An 18,849-nucleotide genomic window follows, 5' to 3' on the forward strand; every position below is an offset into this window, starting at 1 on the left:
AAAAAAAAAAAGAATTGGGGCATCTCAGTGGCTCAGTTGCTTAAGCACCTGACTCTTGGTTTTGGCTCAGGATGTGATCTCACAGTTCATGGAATTGAGTCCCATGTTGGGCTCTGTGCTGAGAGCGTGAAGCCTGCTTGGGATTTTCTCTCTCTCCCATGCTCTCTGCCCCACCCCCACCTCAAAAATAAACATTAAAAAAAAAAAAAGAATTAACTTTATTTTTAGGACCTTTAGCATCAGTGCTTATGAAATTAATAATTTGATAAAAATCCCATCTAATCTAAGAGCTTTGGGTACTAAGGACACAATTCCTGCCTCATACCATGTTATAGGTGCTCAAGATCCAAACTGGCATGCATCGGAGAGCAACAGTCCAAACTACTGCAGGTGGGAAGCTTTTAAGGACACAGTAAATAGAGTGAGAAGTAGTGGTGACATTATTACAATAACACCTGGTGTACCTCTCTTAATTTCTCAAGGAACCAAAATGTCTTCTGAGAGTAGGCAGTAGAAGTCAAGTTTCCCTGGTACCAAGTTGGAAAGGCAACTTCTTTGGTGGTTTAGATGTTTAGCACAATTGTGTTTTTATTATACCTCAGCTGCCATTATTATTATAAATCCCACATTTTCAAAAGTGGGAAAAAACAAGATGTATATTCAAAAGCGCCAAGAGACTATAAGACTACATGGTATTATATCAAACCTCCAGTTATTTTGTTCTCATTGCAATTACCACTGGCAATGAGTTGGAGAAACACTGTAAAAGGTTGTCATAAATTTCAAAAGGACAAAATTTTATAGGAAACTTTAAGTTCCATTTAGAAATTTCAGTTTTTGGGGCGCCTGGGTGGCTTGGTCGGTTAAGCGTCCGACTTCGGCTCAGGTCATGATCTCACGGTCTGTGAGTTCGAGCCCCGCGTCGGGCTCTGTGCTGACCACTCAGAGCCTGGAGCCTGTTTCAGATTCTGTGTCTCCCTCTCTCTCTGCTCCATCCCCACTCATGCTTTGTCTCTCTCTGTCTCAAAAATAAATAAACGTTAAAAAAAAATTAAAAACAAAAAAAAAAAGAAATTTCAGTTTTTCCCCTACAACCCAGCAATTGCACTAGTAGATATTTATCCAAAGGATACAGGTGTGCTGTTTCAAAGGGGCACATGCACTCCAGTATTTACAGCAGCACTATCAACAATGGGCCAAGTATGGAAAGAGCCCAAATGTCCATCAATAGATGAATGGATAAAGAAGATGTGAAATACTCCGTTGTATATAACGGAGTATTACTCAGCAATCAGAAAGAATGAAATCTTGCCATCCGCAACAACTAGAGTGTATTATGCTAAGCGGTATTAGAGAAAGACAAATATCATGACTTCGTTCATATGTGGAATTCAAGATACAAAACATGAACATAAGAAAAGGGAAACAAAAGTAATATAAAAACAGGGAGGGGGACAAAACATAAGAGACTCTGAAAGAGAACACTATGAGGGTTGCTGGAGTGGTTGTGGGTGGGGGGATGGGCTAAATGGGCAAGGGGCATTAAGGAGGACATTTGTTGGGATGAGCACTGGGTGTTATACACAGGGGATGAATCACTGGATCCTATTCCTGAAATCATTATTACACTGTATGCTAACTAACTTGAGTGTAAATTTATAAATGAATGAATGAATGAAATTTCAGCTTTTCTTGAGGAATTTAACCCCACATTTTATTCTTAAATCCTATAGTTGTAGTTCTTTCCTTTCACATGTATCTTACACCTTTCTGAACTCAGAGCACTGAGACGGCTTTATCCACGCAATTTCATGAGTCATAACAAAATATCATCTTATTTGCAGGGATTTTGCTTTCTTTCATGCTAGTTCCCACTCTGACCATATAGTCATCTCCATATGGTCAGAAATAGGCATTTATGGGGCACCTGGGTGGCTTAGTCAGTTAAGTGTCTGACTTCGGATCAGGTCATGATCTGGCAGTTCATGGGTTCCAGCCCTGCCTTGGGCTTGCTGCTCTCAGGTTACAGCCTAGAGCCTGCTTCAGATCCTCTGTCTCCCTCTCTCTGCCCCTCCTGTGCTCACAGAAGCTCTGTCTCTCTCTCCAAAATAAACATTAAAAAAAAAAAAAAGGCATTTAACAGTTTCTAACTGATTAGAACTGGGAATGCCTATGTGAGTCATATAATTCCAAGGCAGAGACAAATGATGTATAGTATAAAGTATTGTTTACCACTCAACAAGATCATTAGGAGAATAGTGACCTAAGAGATTTTTTAAAATGCTTTGAAATTAAGTATTCTTAAAAAGAAACCCCTCTATGTGGAATAAAAAAAAAAAATGAAGTTCTTTGTTTACCCAAAAGAACACGCCCCCTGCAAAATACCCCACAATTTACCTCGATAGTAGGCCTTTGTTATTGCATCAAATTCCTCTTGACCTGCTGTATCCCATAACATTAGTCTGACATCTTCATCATTAACTCTGAAAACAAGAGATGAATTTATGACATATGTAAAAGAAAATGTCTTCAGCAACATAACTTTGTACCTATTTTTATTTTTCAAAGATTTGAAGGTTTTAAAACTACATTATTGGTGTTCACTCTGAAAAAATCTGAGTGCTTTTAAATATTGATACTATTACCAATAGTGAAACTAAAGGGGGAAAGACAGTCCCTCAAAGCTATAACTTTATACATGATTTGAGCTTACCTGTCCTGTTTTCTCCTTTAACACCAGTCACAGACAGTGGTGGCTCTCAGACACTGGCACTGGCAAGGGGATTCCCTTAGGTTAATACTTGCTCTCCTCTTGCTATAAAATTCTAATGGGTTCTGGTGTACAAGTGATACATAAGAATAAGGAAGGAAAGAAATGAAAGAAGCAAAAGACAGAAGTGAAAGAAAGAAAGAAAGAAAGAAAGAAAGAAAGAAAGAAAGAAAAAGAAAAGAGTGACAAAGGAAGGAAGAAGCAAGAGGAAGGAAGGAGCAAAAGCAAGCAGTTTACCTGCTTGGTTGCCCTTCAACTTATAAATTTACTTGTCATACACTCCATTGTCTTATTCCTGTTCTATAAAGTCACTGCAAATGCTGCATTACCAAATACTGAAACACTGCTCCCAGGGAAATACAGAGTTAGGTTCTTGTAAGCCCTGGTTACATTCTCCCCAACCAGTAAATATATAACCTTGGTTTTTTGTGATTCTGTTTAAAGATAGCTTATTTAATGTATATTGTTTATTCATTAACGTTGAAGTCAAAGCCAACAGCACTGTAACTTATGCATACCTAATGCGGTAGGTATGAATGACGCATACCTAACATATATATTTTCTCTATAAGGCACATCATAGCGTTCTTGTACTTAGGGAAACTAGATGGCACTATGCTTGGGGCCATGTTAAACAGCAACATCTTCAACAAAAAGCACAAAAATGTGAGACAAAAACAGACACACAAAAAAACACTTGTTTATAATATGAGAGATAAAAAAGGAAGTCACCTTGTTTAGTCTAACCTGAGAACGTGCATGTAAGGTACCAAATATTTGCTGCTCTGTGCATATCAATGAATGACCACCAAAGCAATGAGCATATTGATTCTGGGATTACAAATAAATTTTAGCAAGTAGATGAATTTGCAAATATGGAATTACAAATAACAAGAATCAACAGTATACTTAAAATATAAATATGGACTCTACAAATAACAAGGATCAACTATATACTTAAAATGTTAATTTGGTTCAGATAACAAGTACAAAAATAAATACTATGAAGACTTAAAATGAATCCTTTTAAAATATCTGAGAAAGGAAGTAAACACAGAAGTATCTTTAAAAGAGGGAAATAGGGGCACCTGGGTAGCTCAGTTGTTAAACATCTGACTTTGGCTCAGGTCATGATCTCAGTTCATGAGGCCAAGTCCCACATAGGGTGAGCTTGAGCCCCGCTTCAGGTGAGCTCCGCTTCTCCCTCTCTCCCGTTAGCTCACTTGCACCCTCTCTCTTAAATAAATAAATAAATAAGGATAATAAAATGCAAATTAGAAACTGAACAATCTTTAAAACAATGAGCACAATTATCTTTAATGCTAATGTCTACGCTAGTCAGATTTAATGTTATTTATTTCTGGGACTCCTGGGTAACTCAGTCAGTTAAGCGTCTGACTCTTGATTTTGGCTTAGGTCATTATCTCACGGTTCATGGCTTCGAGCCCGCAATGGGTTCTCTGCTGTCAGTGCACAGCCCGCTTCAGATCCTCTGTCTCCCTCTCTCTCTGCCCCTCCCCAACTTGCTCTCTCTCAAAAATAAATACTTAAAAAATACTTATATATATGGGCGCCTGGGTGGCTCAGTCAGTTGAGCGTCTGACATCGGCCCAGGTCATGATCTCGCGGTTCGTGGGTTTGAGCCCCGAGTCGGGCTCTGTGCTGACAGCTCAGAGCCTGGAGCCTGCTTTGGATTCTGTGTCTCCCTCTTTCTCTGCCCCTCCCCTGTTCACACTCTGTCTCTCTCTGTCTCTCAAACATAAACATTTTTAAAAATTAAAAAAATATATATATATATACATATACACATGCATGCTTGGGGTATGGGGGAATGGGCATAATGAATGAAGGGCAGTGGGAGATACAGGCTCCTAGTTATGGAATGAGTAAGTCACGGGAATAAAAGGTACAGTATAGAAAATGTAGTCAATAATACTGTAATTGTGTTGTATGGTAACAGATGTAGCTACACTTGTGGTGAACATAGCTTAACCTATAGAGAGTTGAATCATTTTGTTTTATACTTAAAACTAATGTGACATTATGTGTCGACTATACTCAAAATAAAAAAAATTAAAATAAAATTTCCTTAAAAGTTCTGAGGACTAATGACAATAAGTATCACTCTTGACGTGTTTTAGAATCCAAATGGATCTACTAAAGTAAGATTTCCTTTTCATAGGAGTATTTAATCTTGCCTAATCTGCTCTTATTTCTTTAAAACAAATGATCAATTCTTGAACTTCTAGATAGTCTTAGGATCCCATAATATAAGAGTTGAAAACTATACTGAGAGACAGGTAATTTCCCTTCCACATAAAGCAAGCATGCCTCATTTTATTGCACTTCGCTTTACTGGGCTTCACAGATACTGTATTTTTTACAAATGGCAGGTTTTTGGCAACCCTGCATTTAGCAATCATATTAGCACCATTTTTCCAACAGCATCTGCTCACTTTGAGTCCCTGTGCCACATTTTGATAATTCTTAGAATATTCCAAATTTTTTCATTATTATCATATTTTTTATGGTGATCTGTGTATAGTGATCTTTAATGTTACTACTATAATCGTTTTGGCTGCAACAAATCACTTCCATATAAGATAGCACACTAAATGGAACAATGTTGTGTGTGTTCTCACTGTTCCACCATCAGTCATTCCCCCATCTCGCTCCTTGGGCCTGCCTACTCCGAGACACAGCCATACTGAAATTAGGCCAATTAATAACCTTACAAGGGCTTCTAAGTGTTCAAGTGAAAGGAAGACCGACACATCTCTGACTTTAAATCAAAAGCTAGGTGGCTCAGTCGGTTAAATGTCCAACTTTGGTTTGGGTCATGATCTTGCGGTTCGTGGGTTCGAGCCCCGTATCGGGCTCTGTGCTGACAGCTTAGAGCCTGCAGCCTGCTTTGAATTCTGTGTCTCCCTCTCTCTCTACCCCTCCCCCACTCGCACACACACGTGCACGCGTGCTCTCTCTAAAAAATAAACATTAAAAAAATTTTAGAAAGCTAGAAATGATTAAGCAGTGAGGAAAGCATATTGAAAGCTGAGACAGGCTGAAAGCTAGGCCTCTTGTGCCAGTAAGCCAAGCTATGAATGAAAGGAAAAATTCTTGAAGGAAATGAAAGTGCTGTCTCAGTGGTACCCGGCTGGCTCAGTAGAGCATACAACTTGATCTCAAGCCCCACATTGGGTGTAGAGATTACTTACATATTTAGTTACTTACTATCTACTAAATAAATAAATAAATAAATAAGCAAGCAAGCTACTCCAGTGAACACATAGAACGCAAAAAGCGAAACAGCTGTACTATTCATATGGAGAAAGCTTTTGTGATCTGGACAGAAGATATAACCAGCCACAACATTCCCTCAAACAAAAGCCCGATAATCCAGAGCAAGGCCCTAACTCTCTTCAGTTCTATGAAGGTAGGTGAGGAAGCTGCAGAAGAAAAGCCTGAATTTAGCAGAGACTGGCTCATGAGGTTTAAGGAAAGATGCTGCTTCTATGACATCAAAGCGCAAGGTGAAGCAGCACGTACTGATGCAGAAGCTGCAGCAAGTTACCCAGAAGATCTAGCTGAGATAATTAATGAAGGTGGCTACACTAACCCACCAATTTTCAATGTAGATGAAACAGCCTTCTATTGGAAGGAGATTCTATGGAGGACGTTCATAACTAGAGGAAAGTCAGTACCTGGCTTCAAAGCTTCAAAGGACAAGTTAACTCCCTTGTTAGGGGCTAATGCAGCTGGTGACTTTAAGTTGAAGCCAATACTTATTTACTATTCTGAAAATTCTATGACCCTTCAGAATTATACTAAATCTACCCTGCCTGTGCTCTATAAATGGAACCACAAGGCCTGGATGACAGCACTTCTGTTTACATCATGGTTTACTAAATATTTTAAGCCCACTGTTGAGACCTACTGCTCAGGAAAAAAATTCCTTCAAAGTATGACTGCTCATTGACAATGGACCTGGTCACCCAAGAGGTCTGATGGAGATGTACAATGAAAGAATGTTGTAGTCATGACTACTAACACAACATCCATTCTGCAGGCCATTTGACTTTCAAGTCTTAGTATTTAAGAAATATATTGTGTAAGGCTATGGCTGCTACACATAGTAATTCCTCTGATAGATCTGGGCAAAGTAAATTGAAACTTTATAGAAAGGATTCACCACTGTAGATGCCAATAAGAACATCTGTGATTCACTGGAAGAGGTCAAATATCAACATCAACAGGACTTTGGAAGAAGTTGATTCCAACCCTCACGGATGACTCTGAAAGGTTCAATGACTTCCATGGAGGAAGTATCTGCAGACGTGGTGGAAATAGCAGGACATGGAGCCTGAAGATGTGATTGAATTGCTGCAATCTCATGATAAAACATGAGCAGATGAGGAGTTGCTTATTATAAATGAGCAAAGAAAGTGGTTTCTTGGCATGGAATCTAGTCCTGGTGAAGATGCTGTGCAGACTGTTGAAATGACAAGAAAGGATTTAGAGTATTAAATAAACTTAGCTGATAAGGTAGCAGCAGGGTTTGAGAGAATTTTTTTAAAGTTTTTAATTTTAATTCCACTATAGTATAACATACAGCATTATATCAGTTTCAGGTGTACAATATAGTGATCCAATAGGGTTTGAGAGAATTGACTCCAATTTTGAATGAAGTTCTACTGTGGGTAAAATGCCATCCAACAGCATCACATGCTACAGGGAAATCATTCCTGAAAGATAGAGTAAATCAGTGAAGCAAACTTCACTGTTGTCTTATATTAAGAAACTACCACAGCCACCCCAACATTCAACCACCACCCTGATCAGTCAGCAGCCATCAACATCAAGACAAGACCTTCACCAGCAAAAAGATTAAGACTCAGTGAAAAATCAGAGGATGGTTAGCATTTTTAAGCAATACAGTATTTTTTTAATTTTTAATATTTAATTTTTTTAACATTTATTCATTTTTGAGAGTGAGAGAGACAAAGCAGGAGTGGGGGAGGGGCAGAGAGAGTGGGAGACACAGAATCAGAAGCAGGCTTCAGGCTCTGACCTGTCAGCACAGAGCCTGACGCAGGACTTGAACTCACACACCGCGATATCATGACCTGAGCCGAAGTCGGATGCCCAACCGACTGAGCCACCCAGGTGCCTGAGCAATACAGTATTTTTAAATTAAGGTATGTACATTTTTTTAGACATAATGCTGTTGCATACTTAATAGACTACAGTATAATGTAAACATAACTTTTATATGCACTGTGCAACCAAAAAATTCATTTGACTTGCTTTATTGTGGTAGTCTGGAACAGAACCTGCAAAATCTCCAAGCTGTGCCTATAAGGGACAGAAATCTCATTAGAGTCAAGCATCAGTTTGACTTTAAGAAGTACGCAAGGTGCCACCAATAAATACAACATCAGATACAAGACAGAAAGTGGGGAGGGGAGTATGAAAAAAGGGGGGAAATGAGGAAGGGAAAACAGATGAAAGGTGAAAAAAGGCAGAAGAATAAAGATATACACAGGAATATGTTAGCTAACTGGAATCTAAATAAAAGCTTGAAACATTAAAAAGAAAAAAAAAAGATACACACAGTAATGAGTATTTGAAAACCACCACAGACTGTCTCATTAGCCACAGTCACTAGACTCCTAACCTTGGACTATACTGTAATTAGTATTATTCCAGTGAAAGTCCTAGATATAGTTCACAAATCAAAACTTCATAAATCAAAACTCAGGGGATAAAATGGCCAAGTACATACTGGATTTGTCGCTCCAAAAAATCAACTCCAATGGTTTTCTTGTAGTCTTTTGTAAAAATGCCTTTGCAATATCGCTGAATCATACTTGACTTTCCAACTGCTCCATTCCCTACAACCACCATCTTGATAGCCACTTCCATATCTTCCTCCAACATTTTTGCAGTTGAAAAGGTTTCTGAACCAACTTTAATTCCAGGTGATCAGATCTTCTCAAATCTGTGGTTTAAAATGAAATTATTTTTCATAACATAAAAATTGTACAAAATAAGCTGTAATTGTTTTATGGAGAAATAATTATATTGCACTGCAAGAATTTGTTTCCATGATGGAGGCCCCCTTACCATCCTGTTTAGATCATGTAAATTATTTGAAAGGAGGAACAATAATATCATTCATTTTTGAATCCTGATCAGTAGCAAAATGTATGATATCTAGGTATTAATAAAGGCCTAGATTACATAGTTCTACCTTTCACGGAGACTAAGATTAAGATGGTGAGTGTTAGAGTTGAGGTCTGATTTAAAGTTGCTCTTAGTGAAGTTACTGCTTGACCTCTTTAAACTTCAGTTTACTAAGGATATTTATCTCACAAGATTGTTGATCAATGGCACATATAAAGCACTAAGCATGATGAAAATCGAGCACTCAAAAAATGGTAGTTTCATACAACATAATAAATCCTCCATAGTCACCACCATATGGGTAACAAATAAAATATCTAAGAAAACTGCTTTTTCAACCTCACAAGTAATAATTACTATCCCCAGAAAAGCACCCCTAAGAAAGATTTTGTATAATATACAACTATGTGTCAGCACTGAACTCTTGCAGTGCTTCACTGTTCAGGTTATAATGAGTCCTTTATAAATAATCTTATACCACACATTCTTTCTTTAGTTTCAGACTAGTTACAGTTACTCATATAATGAAAGTAATACAATGTGTACTGTCTGCATTTTAGATTGAAAAGAACAGAAAGTCAATTTCTTCTATTTCTTAAAATTACTAGTTAAATTCCTATTATACAATATTACACTCCAACTACCTTAACTGAAAATCCATCTATACAACCATTACATAAAACAAGTCTGAAACATGAAGAACATTTCCCCCATCCCCCACCACAGAGTCTCAGTAATTGTCCCTACTGCTTCACAAATTTGCACAATCATAAGAATCATCTAGGAGGATTTGTTCAAGTACAGGTTCTAGGTCTCCACCTCAAACATAATTAAATGATGTAAAAAAAAAAAAAAGTTTAAGAATGAAAAGAAGACTACGGTAGGAGCAAAAATACAGGTAAATACAAGACTTCTCTTGAATGTTCTAAATTATGTTGGACTCAAACACAATTGTGTGGTTTTCAGTATGTATAGAGAAAATATTTACGATAACTAATTATAAATGGGAGAAGATAAAGGAATGTAAAGGAAGGTAAAGATTCTATGCTTCACTTGAACTGGTAAAATGTTGACTCCAAAAGACTGTGATAAATTATATATATAAGTGTATATATATGTGTGTATATATATAAGTGCATATATATGTATATTACATGTATACATATATACATATGTGTGTATACATATATTTATACATACACATATGTACGTACATAGTGTGTGTGTGTGTGTATATATATATATATATATATATATATATATATAGTGTAATATCCAGAGCAATCACTGAAGAAGTTACAAAGAGATATACTTAAAACAAAATTAAAGTCTAATAACAATAAAACAATCAGAATCTGACATTTATAGAACTGTCCACACAACAGAATATACTTCTTTTTAAGTATCTATTAAATCTATCTACTAAATATATACCAAGATAAAACAAATTCCAGGTGATTTAAAAAAAAAAAAACCTCAACAAACTTAAAATAATGGGACCACAATGCAGTCAAACTAGAAATAATTAACTGAAAACAGAAAGATAACAGGAAAATCTCCAAACATTTGCAAACTAAAAACAATGTGTGAGCCAAAGACTGAAGCTGAAGATAATTTTTTTTTAAGAGAGAGCGAGCATGAATGGGAAGAGGGGCAGGGAGGGAGGGAGAGAGAATATCTTAAGCAGGTTCCATGTTCAGTGTGGAGCCTGACATGGGGCTCGATCCCATGACCCTGGGATCATGACCTGAGTCGAAATCGAGAGTCTGGATGCTCAACCGACTTGAGCCACCCAGGTGCACAAGAAAAAAAATTTTTTTTAATTTTTAAATTTTTAAATAATTTTTAAAATTTTAAATAATTTTTAAATTTTTAAATAATTAATTGAATGAAAAGGAAAATACAATATGTGAAAATCTGTGAGACATAGCTAATGTAGTGCTTAAAGAGAAAATTTATAGCACTAAATGCTTACCTTAGAAAAGAAGAAAAGTCTCAATCATTTAAACTCCCACCTCAAGAAACTAGAAAAAGGGCAAAATAAACCCAAAGCAAATGATGGAAATAATAAAGAACAGAAATCAATGAAGTTGGAAACAGAAAAACAGGGAAAATTAAACAAAAAACTGTTTCTTTAAAGATCAGTGTAACTGACAGAAAAAAAAAAAGAGAACACACAATTTACCAATATTAGGAATAAAATCAAGAATGTCACTATGGACTCTGTGGACTCCAAAGGATAATACAACAGACAACTCTACACACATAAATTTGACAACATAGATGAAATGGACCAATTCCTTAAACAGGATTAACTACCACAACTCACTCAATATGAAATAGATAATTTGAATAGCCCTATAACTATAAAGGAAATTGAATTTGTAACTTAAAAACTCAAAGAAAAATCTCCAGGCTCAGGTGATTTCACGGGAGAATTCTACCAAGCTTTTCAAGAATTGACACCAACGATACACAATCTCTTCCAGAATACTGAAAAGAGGGGAACACTTCCCAACTTATTTTATAAAGCCAGCATTACCTTGATACCAACACCAAACAAAGACAGTACAAAAAAGAAAACTGGACAAATATCCCCTCATGAACACAGACACACCAAAGTCCTCAACAAAATATTAGCAAGTCAAATCCAGGAATATATAAAAAGAATCACCAGGACCAAGTGGGCTTTATTCTGGGAATGCAAGGGTGGTTCAATACCTAAAACCAATCAGTGTAATCAACCATATTAACAAAGCAAAGAAAAACCTCATCACCATATCAACTGATACATATATCACATGAAATATATAATAAAACTCAACATCCATTTGTCAGAAAAACAGCAAACTAGAAACACAAGAGGACTCCTTCAACCTGATTAATGGTGTCTATTAAAAAACTATCCAGCTATGCACCGCTCTGGGAAACAGTGTGGAGGTTCCTAAAAAATTAAAAATAGACCTACCCTATGACCCAGCAGTAGCACTGCTAGGAATTTACCCAAGGGATACAGCAGTACTGATGCATAGGGGCACTTGTACCCCAATGTTTATAGCAGCACTCTCAACAATAGCCAAATCATGGAAAGAGCCTAAATGTCCATCAACTGATGAATGGATAAAGAAATTGTGGTTTATATACACAATGGAGTACTATGTGGCAATAAGAAAGAATGAAATATGGCCCTTTGTAGCAACGTGGATGGAACTGGAGAGTGTAATGCTAAGTGAAATAAGCCATACAGAGAAGGACAGATACCATATGTGTTCACTCTTATGTGGCTCCTGAGAAACTTAACAGAAACCCATGGGGGAGGGGAAGGGGAAAAAAAAAAAAAAAGAGGTTAGAGTGGGAGAGAGCCAAAGCAGAAGAGACTCTTAAAAACTGAGAACAAACTGAGGGTTGATGGGGGGTGGGAGGGAGAAGAGGGTGGGTGATGGGTATTGAGGAGGGCACCTTTTGGGATGAGCACTGGGTGTTGTATGGAAACCAATTTGACAATAAATTTCATATATTAAAAAAAAAAAAACCAGCTAATATTATATACTTAACTCTAAAAACCTGTTGTTTTTTTATTTTAAGTAAACTCTACCCGCAACATGGGGCTCAAACTCATGACTCTGCAATCAAGAGTCACAAGCTCTACTGACTGAGCCACACACCTGAAAGTGTGACTGTTTTAACCCTTAGACTAAGAACAGGGAAAGGATCTCTACTCTCACCACTCAAAGTTCTACATTATACACAAAGTTCTAGCCAGAGAAACAGGTGACAAAAAAACAAATAAAACACAGATTAGGGAAAAAATGAATAAAAGTGACCCTACTCACAAATTACATGACTGTCTTTATAGAAACTTAAAGGAATTCAAAAAAAAAAAAATCCTGGAACTAATAAATCAGGTTAGCAAAGGCACAAGATACAAAAACAACAAACAACACTGAATTGTATTTCTATACCCTAACAATGTACAATTTGAAAGCAGGAAACAATATTTTTTTAAGTTTTATTTATTTAAGTAATCTCTATACCCAACATGGGGCTTGAACTCACTACCCTGAGATTAGGAGTCACATGCTCTTCCAACTGAGCCAGCCAGGCACCCTGAAACCAAAAATTTTTACGTGACATTTACAAGAGTTCCAAAAAAAATTAAATACTTTGGTATAAATCTAACAAAACACGTACAGGATCTATATGCTGAAAACTATAAAACACTAATGAAATAAACACCTAAATAAATGAGAAGATATGCCATATTCACAGAGTGGAAGATTCAACAAAGCAAAAATAGCACTTCTCCCCAAATTGACCTATGGTTTAATGCAATTCCAAAGTACCAGCAGGATTTTTTTTCTGTATTTGAGACAAGCTGATTCTACATTTATTTTTATTTTTTTTATTTTGAGAGAGAAAGTACAAGCAGGGGAGGCAGAGAAAGAGGGAGAGAGAGGATCCCCAAGCAAGTTCCACACTGACGGTGCAGAGCCTGATTCAAGGCTCAAACTCACAAAGCATGAAATCATGACCTGAACTGAGAGCAAGAGTTGGTCCCTTAACAGACTGAGCTACCCAGGTATTCCAAGACAAGCTGATCCTAAACATTATATGGAAAGGCAAATAAACTAGAATAGGTAACACAATTTTGAAAAAGAATAAAATTGGAGGAAATCATACTAGCCAATTTGAAGACACCAAAGAGCTATACTAATTAAGACAGCATGATACTGGCAAAGACAAAGATACATAAATCAATGGAACAGAGAGCCCAAAAATAGACCCACACAAATTCAGTCAATTGATTTTCAACAAAGGTGCAAAAACAATTCAATGGAAAAAAGACAATGTCTTCAGCAAATGGTGATGGAACGACTGGACATTCATATGTAAAAAAGCAAACATCTGCCTAAACCTCAAAATGGATCAAAGATGTAAAAGTAAAACTATAGGTGCTCTCTCAAAAATAATAAACATTAAAATAATAATAATAATTTTTTTAAAAAAGGGACTCCTGGGTGGCTCAGTAGGTTAAGCATCCAACTTCAGCTCAGGTCATGATCTCCTGGTTTATGAGTTCAAGCCCCCATCAGGCTCTCTGCTGTCAGCTCAGAGCCTGTTTCAGATCCTCTGTCTCCCTTTCTCTCTGCCCTTCCCCCACTCATGCTCTCTCTCTTTCTCTCTCTCAAAAATAACAAACATTTTTAAAAAATAAAATAAAAACAAAAATATAGGGGCACCTGCGTGACTTAGTCAGTTGAGCATCAGACTCCTGATTTCAGCTTAGGTCATGATCTCACAGTTTGTGAGTTCCAGCCCTGAATCAGGCTAGCTGCTGTTAGTGCAGAGCCAAGCCTGCTTCAGATCTTCTGTCACCCTCTCTCCCTACCACTCCCCTGCACTCTCACTCTCTATCTCAAAAATAAATAAAACATTTTAAAAAATAAAATAAAACTATAAGGGTGCCTGTCTGGCTCAGTTTGGTAGAACCTGTGACTCTTGATCTTGGCATTGTGATTTTGAGCCCCATGTTCGGTGTAGAGATTACTTAAAAATAAAATCTGAAATAAAATAAAAATAAAACCATATTTTTTGGAAGAAATATTTTAGAAGGTGTAAATCTTGACCTGGTGTTAGGTAGAGTTCTTAAAAGGAAAAATTGATAAATGAGACTTCATAAAAACGAAAAACATTTGCTCTGGAAATGATGCTGTCAAAAGAACAAAAAGACATGCTACAAACTACAAGAAAGTATTTGCAAAGCACATATCTACCAAATGACTTGTTTCCAGAACATATAAAGAACCCTCAAAGCTCAACATAAGAGAAAAAACTCGGGGCGCCTGGGTGGCTCAGTGGGTTGGGTGTCCGACTTCAGCTCAGGTCACGATCTCGAGGTCCGTGAGTTCAAGCCCCGCATCGGGCTCTGGGCTGATGGCTCAGAGCCTGGAGCCTGCTTCCGATTCTGTGTCTCCCTCTCTCTCTGCCCCTCCCCCGTTCATGCTGTGTTTCTGTCTCAAAAATAAATAAACATTAAAAAAAAATTAAAAAAAAAGAAAAAGAAAAAAAACTCAACATAAGAAAGCAAACAACCCATTTGAAAAATGGGCAATACCCTTGGCCAGATACTCATCAAAGATTATACATGCTAAATAAGCACATGAAAAGATATTCAACATCGTTAACCATTAAAGACACATCAAAATCATGTGATACCACATGTCTATTAGCATGGCTAATTTAAATTTAAAATTTAAATTTACTTTTACATTTTACATTTACATTTAAAATTACTGACAATACCAAGTGCTTAGGAGGACGTAGAACAACAGGTACTCTCACACATTGCTGGTAAGAATGCAAAATGATACAACCACTCTGGAAATCAGCATGACAGTTTCTTATAAAGTTAAACATATTTTATATGACCCTGCAACCCACTATTAGCAATACCCTAAAATGAAAACTTATATTCACACAAAAACCTGTACATAAATGTTTATAAGCAGCTCCATTTATAATCACGAAAAACTGGAAACTCTCCAAATGTCCTTCAGTGGGTGGATGTATAAACAACTGTGGCACATCTACCTAATGGAACACTACTTAGCAATAAAAAAAGAAAATTATTGATACATACAACAATTTGGAGGAATCTCAAAGACATTAAGCTGAGTGAAAAGAAGTCAGCATTAAAGGTTACATATTGTATGATTCCACTTATATGACATCTGGAAAGGACTGGTGATTGCCAGAGGTTAGGGGTAAGGGAAAAGATATAAAAGGACAGTATGAGTTTGGCAGAGATGGGGCGGTGGTAAGAACTGTTCTATAATTCAGATTGTAGTGGTGTTTGCATTAATCTAAAATTCATAGAACCACAAATCCCCTAAAAAGTCACTTTTACCATTTAATTTTATTTTATGTTTATTTATTTATTGTGAGAGAGACAGAAAGAGAAAGAGAGCGCGCGAGTGAGCACAAACACACAGGTCGAGGAGGGAGAGAGAGGAGAGAACCCCAAGCAGGCTCCAAGCACAGCACAGAGCCCAATGCCGTGCTGGATCCCATGACCTTAGGATCATGACCTGAGTGGAAACGAAGAGTCAGAGGCTCAGGCAACTGAGTCACCCAGGTGCCCTTTATCATATAATTTTAAAAACAAAATTTAAAGGGACACCTGGGTGGCTCAGTCAGTTAAGCCTCCAACCTTGGTTTGGCTCAGGTTATGATCTCGGGGTTGGTGGAATCCAGCCCCTGCATCAGGCTCTGAGCTGACATCACGGAGCCTGCTTGGGATTATCTCTCCCTCTCTCTCTTTGCCTCTCCCCAGCTCATTCTCTCTCTCTCTCTCTCTCTCTCAAAATAAATAATAAGTTTTTTTTTTAATTTAAAGAAAGAAAGTGCAATCAGATTTTAACGCAGGCAGTCTGACTCTTGTGATTGATTATCAGCTACTACTACTGTCTCGACTTAAGGCACTATATCAAAACAATTAAGTTCTTAGAAAATAAGCATAAATCTGGGTATGATAATTAAAAAGCTTACAGTAATGCTTTACATACTCTTTTCCCCCAATTTAATTTTAAAGATTTACCCAACCAATGCAATCTAATAAACTAGAAAAGAAAAATATGAGCTAAGTCACTGATTAAAAGGGTTGTCTTTTTCATCTCAGCCGGTACTTAAGTACAGTACGATTATGTTTATAACAACACTGAAAAAACTTGTTAGGTTCAGTGAAATTACCCAGAAGACGTTAGGAGTTATATAAAACCTAAAGAAGTACCTGGCCCTTTTCAGACTCTGCTGACACTCCTGATAGTGAAGTTAATACTCTCACACACCCTCAGGTTCTTACGTCTGGGAGCTGCTGAGGGCTCCTCGGTTCTCCGAGTTAAGAAATTCTGCGGCAGCCAGTGTCAATGAAATAGTGCAGTCTGGCTCATTCATATTCTAGCAGTCACTGAGTGAGAAACTAGGGAAGGGTGGGGCCGCGGGTAAGGAGGGGGCCCCTCCGCAAGGAGGAGGGGGGCCTAAAAGCCGGGGTAGAGCCTGGGACCCTCCTACCCATCACACCTCACCCGGCACTTAACGCCCCCTGCCGCTGTGTCTCCCGGCCGGGGTCGCCCCTTCCCCACCTGGGGACTGGGGAAAGACGAGAAGCTGGGTGCTCAGCCAGGCTGGAGGCCAGCGCCTCTCCCCCGCGCCGTCTCGCTCCTTCCCGCCCTAAGGGCAATTCCAGGGACCCACACCCTGGGAGCCCCGGCCGCGGGGCGGGGAGAACGGGTGCCGGGCAGGAGCTGCCGCCCACCTCCTCCAGCTGGAACTTGGGCACGGCGCTCCGAGGCGGGGGAGAGGGCGCTCAGGGGCCGGGGGATGGGAGCACGGGCCTGGAGGCCCCTGTCCCCGACACCCCTCTCCAGTCCCCGGAGTACGGCACATCCCGGGACCCCGGGGAGAAGTGGGTCCTTCCCCAGCAGAGCCGGGGGAGTCCTGAACCGCTGGAGAGGGCGAGTGAGAGCCGCGCGGCTGCCCGGAGTGCAGGCTGCTACTCACCGTCCCCGCTGGCCACGGACCCGCCGCCCGGCGCGACCGGCTCCTCCTGGTCGCGGCGCAACCGCTGCCGCCGCCACCTCCTCCTCCTCCTCCCAGCGCGCCAGCTCCCCCCGGCGGGGCCGCCCGGCTGGCTCGCGCCCTCTTTCACTCTCTTAAAAATGACTATGATTTTCTTAACGAACTTTATTGCCAGCCAGGGCTCAGAACGAGCGGCTCAGCACGAGCGACTCAGCAGCAACTCCGGCAAGGATGGTGGGGCGCGGGAGACTCGACTCCCCTCATCTGTGGACGCGCCGCTCTGCGGAGCATGCGCTGGGCTGGTTCTGCGCATGCTCCGCGCGGACCGGTCCCCCCGCCCTGCTCCACCCGCGTTCTGGCTGGTTCTCGGGGAGGGCGGCTCTCCCGCGTTCCCGGCGGCTCTTCTGCGTCCCCGGTGCGCCTGGGGGAACCCGGTGTGCAGTGAGGACCGCAGCGGCGGGCGGGAGCTCCTAGATCGTGGACCCTAGTATAGCACCGACCGAGGAAGGTCCGCATAGGTTTCGCCTACTAAGTGATCAGACTTCCAGAGTACTCAAAGGACTTGCCCTGCCTTGGACACACACCTTTTTTTCTCCACCGGATGACATCCAAGTGGTAGAGTGAGCAAAAAATGTTGAGCAAAACTGGAAACGCACTCACAGTCCACCCGTTGCAGCTGGAGAAAGTAGAAGTCGGAGATGGTTAACAGTTGAGAGAACCAAACCAACAATTAAAAGTTCCCCCTGAAAGCAATCTAAATTGCTTCAGTTGTTTTTATATTTCAAAATACAATAGAATAGAGGGAATAAAGGAAAATACCAACTGTTGGCAAAATACTCCAAGGATGTAGAGTAACCGAATGCATCTACCCTGCTTCTGGAAAGTAAACTAGAACAACTCCTTTAAATAACAATTGGGCACTGTTTCCTAAAGAAGCGTACCCTATGACCCAGCAGTTTCACCTCTACAAATCCAGCCAAGAGAAATGAGTACTTACCTTGCACCAACACGGCAAAAGAATGTTCACAACTGCATTTGTGTTAATAGCCCCCAAATGGAAATAACCCCAAAGACCATAAACGATAGAATAAATTACCTAATTCACACAGTGTTCATGCAATGGAATACTGTGCAACAATGAGAAGAATAACCCACAACTACCGACACGAAATGGCTTAACTGCAGAAATGTAAATTTGAACAAAAAGTAAGGCACGAAAAGTACTTAATGGGTAAGACTTTTTCAGCACAAAAAACAGGGAAAAAAAACCCTCTAAAATTTAGGATAATGGTTACCGTTGCAGGAAAGGGATAGTGACT

General features: G+C 39.3%; 1 protein-coding gene and 1 non-coding gene across 2 annotated transcripts in view; both read right to left on the minus strand.

Annotated features, from left to right (window-relative positions):
• The window catches only part of RAB23 (RAB23, member RAS oncogene family), a 37,513-nt gene extending 19,745 nt beyond the window's left edge, over nt 1-17,768 (minus strand). The window contains exons 1-3 of the mRNA XM_047103124.1: nt 17,513-17,768; nt 8,553-8,768; nt 2,398-2,483 (exon numbers count right to left, since the gene is read on the minus strand). Coding sequence (XP_046959080.1) covers nt 2,398-2,483; nt 8,553-8,707 — 241 coding nt within the window. The 5' untranslated portion in view covers nt 8,708-8,768; nt 17,513-17,768. The remainder of the gene's footprint in view (nt 1-2,397; nt 2,484-8,552; nt 8,769-17,512) is intronic.
• Nucleotides 12,985-13,057, minus strand: TRNAR-CCU (transfer RNA arginine (anticodon CCU)). The gene has a single exon. It is a non-coding gene; the product is annotated as a tRNA-Arg (tRNA).
• Nucleotides 17,769-18,849: the final 1,081 nt, after the last annotated feature.

Source organism: Lynx rufus, unplaced genomic scaffold (genome assembly GCF_022079265.1).
Source record: "Lynx rufus isolate CCGP_SWC_20201006 ecotype Redwood Valley unplaced genomic scaffold, mLynRuf1.p SCAF_6, whole genome shotgun sequence".
Classification (NCBI taxonomy): Eukaryota; Metazoa; Chordata; class Mammalia; order Carnivora; family Felidae; genus Lynx; species Lynx rufus.